Genomic DNA, 18,920 nt, shown 5'->3' on the forward strand with positions numbered 1-18,920 from the left:
TCTGGAAGGTTCTCCCATCTCCACAGAACTCTGGAGATCTGTCAGAGTGATCATTGGGTTCTTGGTCACCAAGGCCCTTCTCCCCAGATTGCTCAGTTTGTCCGGGCGGCCAGCTCTAGGAAGAGTCTTGGTGGTTCCAAACTTCTTCCATTTAAGACTGATGGAAGCCACTGTGTTCTTGGGGACCTTCAATGCTGCAGACATTATTTTGGTACCCTTCCCCAGATCTGTGCCTTGACACAATCCGGTCTTGGAACTCTACAGCCAATTCCTTGGACCTCATGGCTTGGTTATTGCTCTGACGTGCACTGTCAACTGTGGAACCTTATATAGAAGGGTAACATTTTGTAGAAACCTGTTTTCGCATTGTCATTATGGTGTATTGTGTTTAGACTGAGGGACATTTTCTTTTACATTTAATCCTCTTTAGAATAAGGCTGTAACGTAACAAAATGTGGGAAAAGAGAAGGGGTCTTCTCGACATGCCAAAGAATAGATACAAATTTCTTCAATCAAGATCAAAAGTTACCTTAAGCGTGATTAGCCCCCTCTAGATGAACCATCTTGCTGTAATGCTAAAGCTGTAGTCTGTCATTATTTGTTTGCTGTAGAGCCAGAATATTACCTGAGGCATTGCTGCTGGAGTTGGCTTGTGGTCAGAATGCCAAATGCTCTGTTTATTTATTCCTTAGTCTACCCTTGACAGAGTACATCATGTAATATTCTGGGTGGCTGATAAAGCTAGGCCTATCTTGGCATTGGCAAGTTGTGACCAATTGGAATGTTCTCTTTAACAAACAAAAAAAACAGTTTAGATGGATACTGTAATCAAGGCGTATCAAAAGTTATATGTGTCGGAGGACCATGGCTGGCTTGCTAGCTCCTGTGATTTGAGTCTATTTTGAGTGTTGCACACTTGTCAGTAAATTTGACATGTGAGTCATCTCATGCCTACAGCCCTCGCCTCGTTCCTCTGCGTGGGTGATACCTTGTGAAAGGCTTGTTCTGGGACAGGCAATAGAGCCTTGACACTTTTCAGTCAGCCTCATGAACAACAATGACCTGTGTGCAAATGAGTCCTGAGTCACCTATCAGTATGCAAACTGCTGAAGAGTCACTGAATTTTCTACTTGAAAGTTATGACCACTGCATACAAATTGCATCAGATTTATTCTGACAGTGGAATCGCTATCTTTGTTCCTGGAGATGTATTGTTTCAGTGCAGCTTGACCAGGAAATGACCGCATCAGAAAATCAGAGTGTGACCTTGAGAGGTCTGAGACTGGTGCTAAAACAGCACCACAAGTTAGACATCAATATGACCAGAGGTCAGAGTTAATAATAGATTTGAGTACTAGATTAAAAGCTTTAAAAGTAACATAGAAATGTTTACCATCTGCCATTAAATGACAAAATATTAACCACCTGTCCTCCAAATACCAATTGTACTTTGCTGTATGTATTTGTCATGTTCCAAATGCTAATTGTGAGCTTTGTTTTCAGGTTTTTACAGCATGCAGTCTAAACTGCATTTTATCAGGGATGGAGTGCATTCATCTGACACGAACCGTCAATACATTTATTTAGAGGTGTAAACGTTGGTGCTGATGTTGGACATGCGGGGTATTCTCTCGTCTCTTCCTCAATCCTACCTGTCTTTTTCATTACTGCTGCTGCCAGTCATCAGAAAGACGAAACTCGCTGTAGTCCACAGGGCTCATATTTATTATGCCACTACGTCAGTTTCTACTACACCCTTCCCTCTATTTGATTTAAATATTGAGAATATTGGCACCATGATTGATAACATTCTGGTCAGTCTTTCCCTGTCTTTTCAGATCTGTATGATACCATGGACAAAGTAAGTGTCGTTCACAGTGAAATAAAACGTGTCTTTTACTGGCAAGTAAAGCAGGTTAGCTTACTGGATGCAATGCTGTGCATCTCCGTCACATTGATGCTGCGTTGCCATGAATACGCTTAGAGTCAGGTTCTGGCCTGCGTGCATCTGTGCCGAAATTAGTTTTGTCCAAGCCCCATCCGTCACACTCACACGCGTTAATGGCCTTGAATTTTATTAGATTTTTGATTGATCAAGCCCACACACTAGACGAACAAGCAGCGGCAACATTAAACCGTACTGGTCGCGGGAGAATTGGAATGTCTTCAGGACTAGAACTTCTCTAATGAATTTGTATCACTAGAAAGGTGCGTGGAGCTATACGGTTGATAGACGAATGACGGATTGAAAGGCGTGTGTGTGAATTTGATTTGAGAGGGTCTTTATTCAGTGGGATGGTGCGACGTGTTTATCTTTCCCCTGGTGCCATGGCGGTTTGGTTTATGGTTCCCTCGTGGGTCGGTGTTGTTGTTTATGGGTGCTCTGCAGCCCGTGTGTGTGGGGAGAGGAGCGCTGTGCCATGCCCCAGCTGTCAGAATGAAATATCATTGCTCTCCTGATTGCTGTGTACAGCCGGATTCATAAAATTGCAATCCCATGCAGCTCTGTACCAGGCTGGCAGAGAGCACTAAATAAACTATGATACAGAGGAAAGCTGGCAGATTTAGAAAGTGCATGGACACACTACTAATGCTGCAGATATAAAGTACCACGCAAATTCAGCATAACCGCAAGACCGCAGTGTTTATCGCTTGTGAATTTAGACAGGGACCTATCCTAGTCCTAAAGGGGTGCAGTTTCTGCGGCGCTGTAAACCTCATCGCTCTGTAACCTCCGTTGTTCCAAAACCCTGAGGAATATAGTAGTCTGTCTTCTCTATAGGAAAGTGTCAGCGAGCTCTGTGGGAGGGGCATGACTGCTGCTGCTCACACATCACAGCGCCCAGCCTCCTGTGTCCTAAAAAAAAGCTTCCCAGTCCTGACTTCCTGTTCAAAGAGAATGGCATTAAAGCCAACGAAGTTCGAGAGGGGATGAATAATGAATTCCAGTGGGCGTCACTCCGAGTTAGGCAGAGATGTCAGTGAGAAGCCATCTTCTCTGTGTCTGTTGTCGTTGCTCATGTCATGCAACAGCTGAGCCTGTACCAGACACTCTATAGGATCTATTTTCCTCTGTCCATCTGCATGTGTGTTTGTGAGATGAGGGTACTTTTCAGTTACCTACACTATGTGGTGAACTGTTCACCTACTTGAACGTCTTAGATTGGCTGAATGTTCACCTGAAGATGGTCGAAGCATGTGTATGCCTATGGCTAATTATTCACTTGACAAGCTAACGTCGAAGGCCAGATCTTTTTCCCTGCAGGCCACCTGCTTTAGCTAGCCAACCGAGCGCTGATCTCCCACTGTTTGAGTGTCCTGCTCTAACGTTTCCTGATTTTTATTTATTTATTCAAAAAGGAGGATGTGAGTTCTATGGCCAGGTCCCCTCAGTGTGTGCGAGAGGGCTCAGTGACAATGGGCTTCCTGGGAAAGTTTTGCTAACAGGGAAATAGCCTGTCGGAGGAGCTGGCTGACATCCCGCAAAAGGCTCAGGACCTGAACATAATGGAGAAAGAGAGGTGGACTCACTGAGAGGAATATGGGTTTCGGTGCCATAATTCAATTATTGTATAGTAGTAATAGTGTCATCATTTGTCTGAGGGTGGCGGTTTCCATGCCAACACCTACATAAATAATGAGCACTACGCTTCAAGGTGCCTCAGGATCTGAGGTAATATTCTCTCAATTAAATTGGATATTCCCTTCATTTCAACAGGTGGACATTAATGTGTTTTCAGATGCATATAAGCATTGGCACTCATCTCATTAGATGCAATTAGTCAAATGCAACAGCAGAGCAGTTTCTGTACATACTATATGTAACAGTATAATACATTAATAATTGTTTCAAGTAAGCTACTTGCTCGTTTTCAGTTCATATTCAGTGTTTTCGGTTCTGCTTTTTGAAGGTGAAGCCTTAGGTGACAAATATAGAATTCATACTTGTATGCAACCTCTTTCTCCCTCATCCCATTTTCCAGCACCAGGGAGAAATGAAGAGCTGGGGTTGCAGAAATCCGTTTCCCAGCAGCAGCTCCGGCTCTAAGATGGATAGAGGGGGTTTGCAATGGGAGGGAGGGAGAGAGATGTTATTGCTGAAGCACAGCAAATGAGGGCTATAGAGAGGGGAGGGTTGAGGAACGGAGGGAGGCAAAGGGAGGGGAGAAAGGGGGCATGCTCAACAGATCAGAGAACAACAATCGTCTTTCCACCACCCATGCCCAGAATACAAGGCTCCTTCCTACTGCCAACACGCAGGGAGGAAGAGAGAGAGGGGAGGGAGGTGTGACTTTCACCTGCTGGAGAATCCAGCCTGTGTCTGCTCTGCTCTCTGCCTTCAGCTACAGAAACCTGCTGTCAACCTTGCACAGACAGAGCAAGATCACAGCACTACTGGAACAGCTGCACTCAGGGCTCTCTCTCTGCTGCTTCCTCCAACACTCCGGCACTCTCTCACTCTTAACACACACACTCACAGGCACACACACACACTCAGGCACGTCCAGAACTCTACCACGCAAGCGCTCACACACACACACACACTCACGCAGGCACACCCCCTCTCTATCTGTGCAGTGAGAAGCTCTGCCCGTGTCGGTGTGAGCGGTGGACTGTTTCTCTCTCTGGCGGCAGCAGTACTAGCAGCAGGACTAGTCCAGTGGAGGGCAGTCAACTCGCTCTCTCCAGACTCCAGGACAGCTCACGCTCTGGACTTTGGAAGCCCTCAACAAGCCTCTCTCTCTTTCTTTCATTCTTTCTTTTTTTCTTTCTCTTTCTCTCCTCTTTTTGCTTCTCTTTCTCTCCCCTCTCTCTCCGCCTCGACGTGACGCAGTGTTTCTGACCTTCATCCCCCTGGTGTGCACAGCGTGGGCCAGTGGGTCAGCCATGGAGGACACCCTCACCTGCAGCCCTGCCACCTTCTCCCAGGTGTTCGGACGTCAGGGACAGCTCATGCAGGCTAGTGAGTAACCAAACATACACCTTTGTTAAACATGTCAGTGTTTTATCCCCCATCGGCTGCCTGGAGATCCCTCCCAGATCAGGTCGATAACAAGCCTGCTCTGTCAGTTTTAACGGATCTCCTTGGCTGTCACTTGAGCTGGTGCTTGGAGAGACTGTTTCAGATAGAGATGAGGCCGAGATGGGATTACTGTTGCTCTAGTCTCTGGAGTAAATTGGTGTTTCTATGTACTGTAGGTTGATATGAAGGGAAAATGCAGTGGTCTGCACCCAGGGGCTTTAGGTTGCAGGATGTTTTGTTTTTGTGCCCATGTGGAACTGTGCAGTTTGTGTAGTAGTCGGGTACTCATGGTTAATACCTCTGTTGCTGTGTTGAGTTGAAACAATGGCAGGGTTGAGTGAAACACTAGTACGGCTGATACATGTCAAGTGTTGGTACAGTATGTGGAGGAGGGGGTTCATTATATTATAGCGGTGTCATCTCACAGCAGGGTTGTCACCCAAGACACTCTTCACAGTACGGACACACACCACGTTTTAATTTTCACGACCGTAAAAAATACATGTATATTGCTCCCTTGTTTGACAAGTTAAAATTGGAGCCCGACTGATATGGGAATTTTGGGTCCGATTCCAATTTTAGGGAGGCGGATTACTGATGTATTTGCCGATATATCGTTTTTTTAGTGGAGGAATGAAAAACAGACCTTTTTGACACTAATTGTGCCCCAAAGGATTAACAGATACTCTAAATGATGATTTCTTGAGCTGAAATAAAAGACCCCAGAAATGTTCTATACACTCAAAGCTTATTTCTCTCAAATTTTGGGCACAAATTTGTTTACATCCCTGTTAGTGAGCATTTCACCTTTGCCAATATAATCAAATTGGCATGCTGATTGCAGGAATGTCAACCAGAGTTGTTGTCAGGGAATTTAATGTTAATGTCTCTACCATAAGCTGCCTTAACGTCGTTTTAGAGAATTCGGCAGTACGTCTAACCAGCTACACAACCGCAGACGACGTGTAACCTCACCAGCCGAGGACCTCCACATCTGTATTCTTCACCTGCACGATTGTCTGAGACCAGCCACCCAGACAGCTGATGAAACTGTGGGTTTTCAAACTGAAGAATTTCTGCACAAACGGTCAGAAACCATTTCAGGGAAGCTCATCTGCGTGCCCCCATTTCGCAAGGATCGGTACACAATTCCTGGAAGCTGAAAAAACAATTCCTGGAAGCTGGCCTACATACTTAGCAGTCATGTCACCCGTTGAGCATGCTTGGGATGCTCTGGATTGATGTGTATGACAGCGTGTTCCAGTTCCCGCCAATATCCAGCATCTTTGCACAGCCATTGAAAAGGAATGGGACAACATTTCACAGGCCACAATCAAGAGCCTGATCAACTCTTTGCGAAGGAGATGTGTCGTGCTGTATGAGGCAAATGGTGGTCACAGCATTTCTGATTCACGCCCCTACTTTTTTTTTCAAAGGTACAGTATCTGTGATCAACATATGCATATCTGTATTCCCAGTCATGTGAAATCCATAGATTAGGGCATAATTCCTTTATTTCAATTGATTGATTTCCTTATTTGAACTAACTCAGTAAAATCTTTGAAATTGTTGCATGTTCCGTTTATATTCTTCAGAATATTTACGGTAGTAAATACAACACTTTTTTTGGTTTACCTTAGGTACAGTGGAGAAGAAGTACAGTGCATTCGAAAGTATTCAGACCACTTCACTTTTTCAAAATTCTGTTATGTTACAGCCTGGATTAAAATAAAATAAAATCAGTCTACACACAATACCCCATAATGACAAAGCAAAAACAGGTTTTTAGATTTTTTTTTGCAAACGTATTACAAATAAAAAACCGATCTTACATAGGCATTCAGACCCTTTGCTGTGAGACTCAATTGAGCTCTGGTGCATTCTGTTTCCATTGATCATCCTTGAAATATTTCTACAACTTGATTGGAGTCCACCTGTGGTAAATTCAATTCATTGGACATGATTGGGAAAGGCACACACCTGCCTATATAAGGTCCCACAGTTGACAGTGCATGTCAGAGCAAAAACCAAGCCATGATGTCAAAGGAATTGTCTGTAGAGCTCTGAGACAGAATTGTGTCGAGGCACAGATCTGGGGAACGGTACCAAAACATTTCTGCAGCATTGAAGGTCCCCAAGAACCTATTGGCCTCCATCATTCTTAAATGGAAGAAGTTTAGGACCGTCAAGGCTCTTCCTAGAGCTGGCTGCCCGGCCAAACTGAGCAATCGGGGGATTAGGGCCTTGGTCAGGGAGGTGACCAAGAACTCAATGGTCACTCTGACAGAGCGTGACCTCTAGAGGTACTCTGTGGATATGGGAGAACATTCCAGAAGGACAACCATCTCTGCAGCACTCCACCAATCAGGCCTTTATGTCAGAGTGGCCAGATGGAAGCCACTTCTCAGTATAAGGAACATCACAGCCTGCTTGGAGTTTGCCAAAAGGCACCTTAAAGGACTCTGACCATGAGAATCAAGATTCTCTGGTCTGATGAAACCAAGATTGAACTCTTTGGCCTGAATGCCAAGCATCATGTCTGGAGGAAACCAGGCACCGCTCATCACCTGGCCCTACGGTCAAGCATGGTGGTGGCAGGATGATGTGGCAATATTGTTTTCAGCAGCAGGGACTAGGAGACTAGTCAGGATCGAGGGAAAGATACATGGAGCAATGTATAAAGAGATCCTTGATGAAAACCTGCTCCAGTGCGCTCAGGACCTCAGACTGGAGAGAAGGTTCACCTTCCAACAGGACAATGACACTTTGCACACAGCCAAGACAATGCAGGAGTGGCTTTGGGACAAGTCTCTGAATGTCCTTGAGTGGCCCACCCAGAGCCCGGACCTGAACCTGATAGAACATCTCTGGAGAGACCTGAAAATAGCCGTGCAACGATGCTCCCCATCCAACCTGACAGAGCTCGAGGGGATCTGCAGAGAAGAATGGGAGAAACTCCCCAAATGCAGGTGTGCCAAGCTTGTAGTGTCATACCCAAGAGACTCGAGGCTGCAATCGCTGCCAAAGGTGCTTCAACAAAGTACAGAGTAAAAGGTTTGAATACTAAATGTGATATTTCAGTTTTTTATTTTTTGCAAACATTTCTAAAAACATTTTTTTCTTTGTCATTATGGGGTGTTGTGTGTAGATTGATGAGGGAAAGAACAATTAAAATTTTTGGGGGGATAAGGCTGTAACGTAACAAAATGAAGGAAAAATGAAGCAGTCTGAATACTTCCCAAAGGCACTGCATGTTATTCATGACAAAATTTAGGCAAATGCTTGCCACACTGGTTTTAGTCACACATTTTAATTTAGCTAGCTAGCTAACGTTAGCTACTTATCATGAATGCAAGTGCATGGTCTGAATGATAGATCTGCACCACCTGTCTTGCTTTTTGCAGATGGCATATTTTGGGTAAACTAACTGAATAAGCCCACTAGCTAACATAATAAGCCCAGATAGTAACGGTGTAATTTTTTGCATCAATGGCGAGTGTTCACTTTGGCAACAATCAATCTAGTGTTAGCACATAAGTAGTACATATTGCCAAAAGTGTGTGGACACCTGCTTGTCGGATATCTCTTTCCAAAATCATGGGCATTAATATGGAGTTGGTCCCCCCCCCCCCCCCCATTGCTGCTATAACAGTCTCCACTCTTCTGGGAAGGCTTTCCTCTATATGTCGGAACATTGCCACAAAAGCACTAGGGAGATCCGGCACTGATGTTGGGATATTAGGCCTGGCTCGCAGTCGGTGTTCCAATTAATCTCAAAGGTGTTCTATGGGGTTGCGGTCAGGGCTCTGTGCAGACCAGTAAAGTTCTTCCACACCGATCACGACAAACCATTTCTCTATGTACCTCGCTTTGTGCACGGGGGAATTGTCATGCTGAAACAGGAAAGGGCCTTCCCTAAACTGTTGCAGAAAGTCTGAAGCACAGAATCATCTAGAATTTTATTTTATGCTGTAGCATTAACATTTCCCTTCACTAGAACTAAGGGGCGTAGCTCGAACCATGAAAAACAAACCCAGACCATTATTCCTCATCCACCAAACTTTACAGTTGGCACTATGCATTCGGGTAGATAACGTTTTCCTTGCATTCGCCAAACTCAGATTTGTCTGTCGGACTTCCAAATGGTGAAGTGTGATTCATCACTCCAGAGAACGCGTTTCTATTGTTCCAGAGTACAATGGCGGCGAGCCTTACACCACTCCAGCCGGGCGAGCTTTACACCACTCCAGCCGATGCTTGGCATTGCACATGCTGATCTTAGGCTGCTCGGCCATGGAAGCCCATGTCATTAAGCTCCCGATGAACAGTTACTGTACTGACGTTGCTTCCAGAGGCAGTTTGGAACTCGGTAGTCAGAATTGCAACCGAGGACAGACAATTTTTACGAGATAAGTGCTTCAGCACTCTGCGGTCCCATTCTGTGAGCTTGTGTGGACTTTCACTTCGAAGCTGAGCCGTTGTTGGTCCTAGATGTTTCCACTTCACAATGACAGCACTTACAGTTGACCGGGGCATCTCTAGCAGGGCAGACATTTGACAAACTGACTTGTTGGAAAGGTGGCATCCTATGAAGGTGCCACATTGAAAGTCACTGAGCTCTTCAGTGAGGCTATTCTACTGCCAATGTTTGTCTATGGAGATTGTGTGGCTGCGTGCTCGATTGTATACACCTGTCAGCAACGGGTGTGGCTGAAATAGTAAAATCCACAATTTTTGGCCATGTAGTGTACCATGCTGGCTAGATAGCTAAGTTAACTGCCTTCCTGGCTAGCTAGCTAGCTAATGTTAACTAAGTGAGAATGTGATGAGGTCAGAGGTGCTTGCTTGATGAAGAGTGCTTCTGATGATTTACTTATTCAAATACGTTGGCTGTGGCAAGCTACTTACGTTAACCACAATGCCTACTCTCTCACGTTGTGACTTAGGGCTGAATGATGTTCAATCAGCAGCGGGTAGAACGCCCTCTTCAGGCAATCATTGAACATTTCAAAAAATTACCTCAAATGAGCAGGTGTATTTATTTGTTCTATGTATATATTACCAGCGCTTTATTTGTGAAATGTAGACCGATGCAAATATTTCTGCGAAAAGTTAACCAATTTATCGGTCAGGCTCTAGTTAAAATATCAGTGGGAAATGGTGGTGGCTGAACCCATTCCAGCTTCTTCCAGCTGCCTGCTTGTATTTGTCTTTTTAATCCTTCATGACAGAATTATATTTATTTATTTTTTACACAGTATTAATCTCAAGGCATTAGAGTGAGGGGGCTGAGAAACTATTTAGAACATTTATATTGCCCAAACTGAAGGCTGTATTATTTTGAGCTAAATCTATTACGTTTTCACATGCGTTGACAGGTCTCTGCAACTTTCCGATCATCTCTATGTCAACCATGTTTGGCTGACGTCTTATTCAACAATGTTCTGGGTCACATAGCTCCTAAATACAGATGATTTCCCTTGACTTGCCTCCAGATTGAATATCTCTCTCTCTCTCTCTCTCTCTTGGGGTCTTGCAGAGAGATCTTACTCACATCCTTTGATACCTCCCTTCTGCCATAAATACAAACTGACATACATGCATGTTGGGTAATGAGAACGTCCTTTGCCAGATGAAACACTGCCAGAGCAGTCCGAGAGAGAGAGAGAGAGAGCGAGACCTGAACAGTACTTTCTCATTGAAGTTAGAGAAAGTTAACGGCATAGTTCAGAAGTATTTATTTGCACAACCGGAAGAGAGGGCGAGAGAGAGAGAGAGAGAGAGAGAGAGAGAAGGCCCCGGTCCTGATTCAGTAATGTGTTAATTCAACGGAGACGCACAGTAAAAGACATTTGATTGGGATTCACACTATTAAAGCATAAGGGGCCGAAAGAGAAGTTGTTTGTGATAATGAGAACATAATTCATTAACACATGTTCCTTGCCGGGGTGTAACGAGCTGTGGTGTGATACAGTGTAGTATATCTACTATCTGGTGATTGATTTAGTCAACTCTGCTCACTGCAGGCCGCGGAGTGATTTTGATAAGATAAACGAGCTTATCCAGCCTGGTGGGATATTGTTCGTTGTCTTTGACGAGAGTGTGTCTCTCTTCTCTGTTCCTGTCCTCTCTTTGCATATAAATAATGCTCTTTGTTTGAATGTGTCTGTGGACTCATTAAGTGTGTTTGGTATTCAGTAGCGTATTACTGTCGGATGGGGTGACGGGGCCCTGATTAATATTCTGCCGCTGACTGGAGGATCGCAGGCGGCTCAAAGCCTCTTTACTAAATGTGTGCTGGGTTTTGAAGTACTGCTGATGATGAGACTCTTCTGTATCTAGGAGAGCAAAGCTAGGCCTTATCCTATCTAAATAGGATAAAGTTCTCTCTCACACACACACACACACACACACACACACACAAATTGTTCTTTTGCACTTATGTAAATGGAGGGTTGATTGAGTCACACCGGCTATACTGTAACTTGATTTGTACTATCAAGCCCACTCTGCCTAACCAAATCTATCTAGCTAATGCAATTATACAAAGCAGCTAATCTGTAAAGTTGCGGTTATTAATAAATAACATTTATTTCAACAGGTTAGAATTCTTAGATGACAGATCCGCCGGTATGGTTGTTGTCACAAAACAGTAACCAGTAGGTTTTTGGCAGCGTGTTTATCATCGCTCATCAACATTGAATGAATTGTATCAATTACAGGTTTATATTTCCATGCCGTTCTCCAGGTTTGTCTTTTCAATGCGGTTCCCTGCTCCTCAACAACATTGTAAGGGTGGCTGTAACATTGAAGTGTTATTGTGTTTACAAGGTAACGCAGGGCTTTAATTCTGACCGCATTGTTTTATGTGGGACCAGAGTTGACCCCAAAAATTCTGTATACACATCTTACGTTCAGGGTAATGTTTAGTCCCACTTCCGCCAAAAACGTCACATTTCACAAGGGCCTATAAAGTTGGGAGATTGCCTTTTAATGCGTTAAATGCGTGTCACTCAAATCAAGCCCATATCTGGGTCTGCTCTGGCTAAAAGCACCTTTACTCTACTGTAATGTCCTATGAAGGAGTTCCAGTCACCTTTTCTGCACCACTAGATTCCAGTGATGAGAGGACCGAGGGAGAACAAGGTTATCAGCAGATTCAAGTCTAAGGAGCCTATAACTCTTTATACTGTCTTCATCCCGTGTGTGTGTGTGTGTGTGTGTGTGTGTGTGTGTGTGTGTGTGTGTGTGTGTGTGTGTGTGTGTGTGTGTGTGTGTGTGTGAGAGAGGGAGGTAGGGGGCTGGCGCACGGCCAATGTTCCAACTCTCTTTCTGTGTGCCCAGATTGACTGCTAAAACATTAGTGTCGTCTCGAATCACGGCCAGACACATTTGATATTGTTGGCAGTGTCCTTAGTTCCTAATAAAAAGCCAGTCACACTTTATTATTAGGCTTACGATGAACGGCTCAGTCAGTGGCTTTCATATCTGTATTTAGATTAGAGGTCCTTATTGACAGTGGTCGCTGGGTGTTCCCAGTGGTTCTGCTAATCCCTTCATCAGAGTAAATACAGGCTTAATTTATACCTCTCTTTATCTCGGATCTAATCCCCCGTATTGGATTTCAGCACTACATTAGTGCATCTGACTGCGGAGATGGGCAGGCCTCATGTTTCTAATGGTCGCTGTTTAAGAACGGGGTCAGTGGGACTGTGTGTGTGTGTGTGTGTGTGTGTGCTGTCTCAGGGTAATCAATACTGTGTATTTGTCTGTATGCATATGTGTGTCTGCATAAGTAGTGACTACAGCAAAGTGTGTAGGAGCCCCAAAAGTGTCTAATTGCTATTCTGCAGACATAGTGTGTGTCTGTGTAGTTGTGTTGTGGCTATTGTCCGCGCTGTGGTCTCCGTGCTAGGAGTGTACTGCTGGGCGAGGTCTCTTCATTAGTGCACCGTTCTCCTGCCTATCTAAGCTGGTTCAATAAAACACTAACTCTGGGGGAAACAGATGTCTCCCCTGGACAGGAAATCCACATGTTGGGCGTGATTGGCATGAGGCTCGTCCCTAAGTGGGATCTGTGGGTCTAACCCCTGGCCCTGACCAATCATGTCGTCTTTGAGAGGGAGTAGACCGACACCTGCTGATTTCAGTAGCCCTTTATGGAGCACCGAGCCAATGACAGAATCTCACTCTAATGTTCAAACTACGCTCCCCAGGCTTTTGATGTGGAGAAATGCCTGAGATGCTCATCATGTTTTCACACGTTGTATTGCGGTATTGTTTCTTTCTTTCATATTGATTTACCTTTGGGCTTGCTTTAGAGCTCTCTTGCTCTCTCTCTCACACACACACACACACACACACACACACACACACACACACACACACACACACACACACACACACACACACACACACAGCCCCCATTTCACACCTTCCTGCATTTTCTGAAGATAGTAGCCGGTAATTTTCTTTTCTTTTGTGATAAAATGTAAGATGGTATCTGTGTTATCACAGAGCTTGTACTCAAGAAGAGTGGCTTGTTTAGAGACAGTTGCTTTCATGCTCCGGTGCTCAAGCTGTTTTAAGATCTGTTCAATTCTATACGGCATTAAAAAGCTCCTGACAGACGCTTAGCTTCCCGTTCTGTTGCAGAATTCTTGTTGCAAGCAGCACACTGTAAGTGGTACATGCATGCTCTTAAACACGACCAATAGCACACAATACACCCCGGTCGAGTCCATCTAATGATAAAGGCTGATGTTGTTTTGCTGAAAATAGAAACAGCTGGAGCCACTTTTTCATTATAATCCTGCTCACAGATTCAGCATTAATGAAAAACACCACTGAACCTTCATACAAGATAATGAAAGGTTGTGGTGCCAAGTTGAAGAATTAACCTTCAGAAAACACAGGGTTACAATAGCTTTATTTATTTTATATTTTACCTTTTTCTCCCCAATTTTGTGATGTCCAATTATGGTCTAGTGTCATTGTAGCAAATCCCCAATGAGCTTGGGAGAGGCGAAGTTCGAGTCGTCCTCCGAAACCACGCTTCTTAACACCCGCCCGATTAACCCGGAAGCCAGGTGCACCAATGTGTCGGAGGAAACATTGTTCAAAGTCAGCCTGCAGGTGCCCGGCCCGACGCAAGGAGTCGCTAGACCGCGATGAGCCATGTAAATCCCCCCCCCGGCCAAACCCTCCCCTAACCAGGACGACACTTGGCCAATTGTGCGCCGCCCTGTGAGACTCCCGGTCACGGCCGGTTGTGACACAGCCTGGGATCGAACCCGGGTCTGTAGTGACACCTCAAGCACTGCGATGCCTTAGACCGCGATGAGCCATGTAAATCCCCCCCCGGCCAAACCCTCCCCTAACCAGGACGACACTTGGCCAATTGTTCGCCGCCCTGTGAGACTCCCGGTCACGGCCGGTTGTGACACAGCCTGGGATCGAACCCGGGTCTGTAGTGACACCTCAAGCACTGCGATGCCTTAGACCGCGATCCCATATGCATAGAGGCGGTCCAATTTAAACTATCTGTTACCTTGTCTCATTGTCACAAACATGCACACTCTGCTCTGTGCACTCCCATCTGTGTGGAGCGTGGCCTGCCTGTTAAAGAGCTTGCCACTGAAGTGCTGTAAAGGTTATATATTTCACCACAACGTGAGCCCAGACTAACTACTGATGCGCTAATTAATATGGATTATCAATGTCTTGGATGTTCTATGGGCTCTGCGCTATAGAATGATGATGATGTGCTATAGGTTCTGTGCTATGGACTGTGTAGGCTACCACATGCAATAGGCCCTGTTTTCTCTTACTGGATTTAAGCGCATTGTACTCTGTGTTATGAGCTCAGCAAAAATATTTACACCCCTTGACTTTTTCCACATTTTGTTGTGTTACAGCCTGCATTCAACATGTATTACAATTAGATTTGTTTGTCACTGGTGTTAACACAATATCTCATCATCTCAAAGTGGAATTATGTTTTTTGGAATTTTAAAATGAAAATCCCTAATGTCCTGAGTCAATAAGTATTCAACCCCTTTGTTATGGCAAGCCTATAAATTCAGGCTTATAATAATAATAATAATAATAATAAATTCAAGAGTAAAAATGTGCTTAACAAGTCACATAATAAGATGCATAGACTCACTCTGTGTGCAATAATAGTGTTTAACATCATTTTTTTATGACTACCTCATCTCAATATACACCACAGATACAATTGTCTGAACAGTCCCTCAGTCGAGCAGTCAATGTCAAACAGATTCAACCACAAAGACCAGGGAGGTTTTTCAAAGCCTCGCAAAAGAAGGGCAACTATTGTTAGATGAAATAGTCTGAATAAATAAAAAAAAAGCAGACATGTTAAATGGCTGTGACAGGAGAAAACTGAGGATGGATCAACATTGTAGTTACTCCACAATACTAACCTAATTGACAGAGTGAAAAGAAGGAAGCCTGTACAGAATAACAACTATTCTAAAACATGCATCTCGTTTCCAACAAGGCACTAAAGTAAAATTGCTAAAAATGTGTCAAAGAAATAAACTTTGTCCTGAATAGAAAGCATTATGTTTGGGGCAAATCCAACACAACATATTGAGTACCACTCTTCATATTTTCAGGCATGGTGGTGGCTGCATCATGTTATGAGTAAGCTTGTCATCGGTAAGGACTAGAGAGTTTTCTAGGATTACAAAATAAATCAAATAGAGCTAAGCACAGGCAAAATCAAAGAGGAAAACCTGGTTCCAACAGCTTTCCAACAGACACTGGGAGACAAATTCACCTTTCCCAGGAAGACTCACAGCTCTAATCGCTGCCAAAGGTGATTCTAACATGTATTGACTCAGGGGGTTGAATCACTTATCTAATCAAGATTTTTTTCTTTCTCCAAATGTTACATTTTTCCACTTGGACATTATTTTGCGTAGATCGTTGACAAAAAAAAGACAAATAAATCCATTTGAATCCCACACAAGAAAATGTGGAAAAAGTTAAGGGGTGTAAATACTTACTGAAGGCACGGTATAAAGGTACTGTTCTACAGTATGGGTGTTTGTACTATTGGTAATGTGCTCTGGATACTGTAGCGTTATGGTTTTGTGTTGTGGCTCAGTGTGGATATATTCATTTTTTTATTACAGTCATAGAATAAATTGTTTTTATCTTTATCTATCTTGTTTCACCCCCCCCCCCCCTGTTTGTAGCTCTATCGTTTGTTAGAGGAACACTGGAGGCTTGGCAAGCATCTCAACGTGTATCTGCAGTGGAGGACTCAGCAGTGTAACTAAGGGGTTTTATAATCCAGACCAAGGGGAAAGGAGGCCAGCGGCGCTGGATACTGGATAGGGAAGACAGATGTGTGGAGTCAGCAGACACAGGCAGCCTCCGTTTCAATGACGCAGGAAACACAGAAACCCATCGAGAGGATGATGAGGCTTAGCTACAGTAGGCTGCTGCTGCTTCTTCTCACACCTTCAGGACTCTCCATGCAGCACCGCGGCATTCACAGACCTGAGACCGATGCAGAGCGGAGCCAGATATAGCAGACGTGAGGCAGGTTTGAAATGGTTTGAGTCTGCTGGTATATTTACTCACTGATCTTATTTTGGGGAGAGTGCTCACAAAGTGAGAGTATAATTTACATACGCTGCCTCTCAGAACCTGAAAAAGCAGTCTCGTGTGTCAAATGCTTTCTGTTTTTGACAGTCAACTTTCTCTGAGATACATCAGTTTGCTGACTTCAAGTGAGAATGCAGTTTTCTGCATCAGCGACATTGTATCAGCAGGGTGACACTTGACATTCAGCGCCATAACACCGTCGTGACAGGGTCTTAACCATGTCATGTCATAACTTGTCATAACCTGGTCAAAACACTGTCATGACCCATATTGTGTTGTGACATATTTGAGTGATAACGCCCGAGAAGCCAGTGTTTGGAGGATATAAACCGTGACCAATATACAGTGCCTTGCGAAAGTATTCGGCCCCCTTGAACTTTGCGACCTTTTGCCACATTTCAGGCTTCAAACATAAAGATATAAAACTGTATTTTTTTGTGAAGAATCAACAACAAGTGGGACACAATCATGAAGTGGAACGACATTTATTGGATATTTCAAACTTTTTTAACAAATCAAAAACTGTAAAATTGGGCGTGCAAAATTATTCAGCCCCCTTAAGTTAATACTTTCTAGCGCCATCTTTTGCTGCAATTACAGCTGTAAGTCGCTTGGGGTATGTCTCTATCAGTTTTTCACATCGAGAGACTGACATTTTTTCCCATTCCTCCTTGCAAAACAGCTCGAGCTCAGTGAGGTTGGATGGAGAGCATTTGTGAACAGCATTTTGTTAATTGATCATTAGAAAACCATTGAAACTGTGCTAATTAAAGAAGTAATACAACTGGCCTTGTTTAGACTAGTTGAGTATCTGGAGCATCAGCATTATTGGGTTTGATTACAGGCTCAAAATGTCCAGAAACAAAGAACTTTCTTCTGAAACTCGTCAGGCTATTCTTGTTCTGTGAAATGAAGGCTATTCCATGAGATAAATTGGCAAGAAACTGAAGATCTTGTACAACACTGTGTACTCCTCCGTTCACAGAACAACACAAACTGGTGCTAACCAGAATAGAAAGAGGAGTGGGAGGCCCCGGTGCACAACTGAGCAAGAGGACAAATACATTAGTGTCTACTTTGAGAAACAGATGCCTCACAAGTCCTCAACTGGCAGCTTCATTTAATCGTACCCGCAAAATACCAGTCTTAACAACAATAGTGAAGAGGCGACTCCGGAATGCTGGCCTTCTAGGCAGAGTTCCTGTGTCCAAACTGCATTTACATGGTCTGCAGTGGTCTGGAGATCAAGACCACAGGATCAAGACCCTATCTGTGCTTTTCAGACGGGCATAACCTGTCTGATCCAATCAGTAATAGGCTCTTCAGTAGGCACTCAGTAGGAGAGATACTGTCAGCATCATTAAGCTGCATTCCTCTCTCCACCCCTCTCCTGATCTCACTGTTAGCAGACATGTGAATACGGAGCTGTCTGTGCATGCGTGAGGAGAGCTTGGAATGTTTGATGTATGAAGGATGTGAGTGCTCTTTAACTTTTCTTCGGAACTGTCAAGCTCAGTATGCTTTGGTTTGAGTTGCCTTTGAATTTCTGGGGCTGTTTACCACAGTATGGCCTCATATAAACCTGGTAGCCTTATATAATAAAAACAGTGTAACCAAGTTTTTGCTAACACTTTTCTACTTTTGAATGACATATAATCAAATTTCATGGTTACGAAATTGGATTTTGAGCTTCAAAGTGGGTATAATGGGTCCCAATGTGCACTATTCGAGTAATTCTGAGATCTAAAATGTTTTCTCAATAGCCTTATTTTAGGTTGTGAAGAGTTGCTAGCTATCAGACAGCGTTCCTTCCTGCTGCACAGTTAGGAACAGATCTGCCTCTACCCTATTTTCCTCCCCTGAATGACAAACACAAACAAGACACAGGGTCTGAGACACAAACAGGCCTAATTGGCAGCAGACTTGTCACATATTCTCCCCATAGTCCGGACTCTCCAAAGGACCCTAATTCAGCCCTGGATTTGATGTGCCCGATGACAACGGTGGCGTCTGTGTAGCTGTGTAGTTCCTATGGGTCCCCTCTAACAAGCTCTATTTACCCTGACTTCTCAAAGAGAAGAGCCTTATCCTCATACGCTTTCTTCTTCTCAGCTGGAAGAAACACACAGATGCCTCTTTCCTTCAGCATGTGCCACTCCCATCCTTCAGACATTTCTTCTTCATCTTTTGCCTTTCATATATAGTAGAATAAAACAGACTGTTGTAACCGAGTTTCCATTATGCTTCTGGGCTG

General features: G+C 44.0%; 1 protein-coding gene across 4 annotated transcripts in view; it reads left to right on the top strand.

Annotated features, from left to right (window-relative positions):
- The first annotated feature begins 2,900 nt into the window (after positions 1-2,900).
- Positions 2,901-18,920, top strand: part of kaznb (kazrin, periplakin interacting protein b) — a 162,726-nt gene continuing 146,706 nt past the window's right edge. The window contains exons 1-2 of one of the 4 annotated variants that reach the window (XM_046342912.1): positions 2,901-3,673; positions 4,835-4,963. In XM_046342912.1, the coding sequence (XP_046198868.1) occupies positions 4,888-4,963 (76 nt within the window). In that variant the 5' untranslated portion in view covers positions 2,901-3,673; positions 4,835-4,887. Of the gene's footprint in view, positions 3,674-4,207; positions 4,964-18,920 lie in introns of those variants that run through there. The other 3 variants (XM_046342911.1, XM_046342919.1, XM_046342918.1) reach the window with 3 other exon arrangements.

The sequence above is a fragment of the Oncorhynchus gorbuscha genome, linkage group LG03 (assembly GCF_021184085.1).
Source record: "Oncorhynchus gorbuscha isolate QuinsamMale2020 ecotype Even-year linkage group LG03, OgorEven_v1.0, whole genome shotgun sequence".
NCBI lineage: Eukaryota > Metazoa > Chordata > Actinopteri > Salmoniformes > Salmonidae > Oncorhynchus > Oncorhynchus gorbuscha.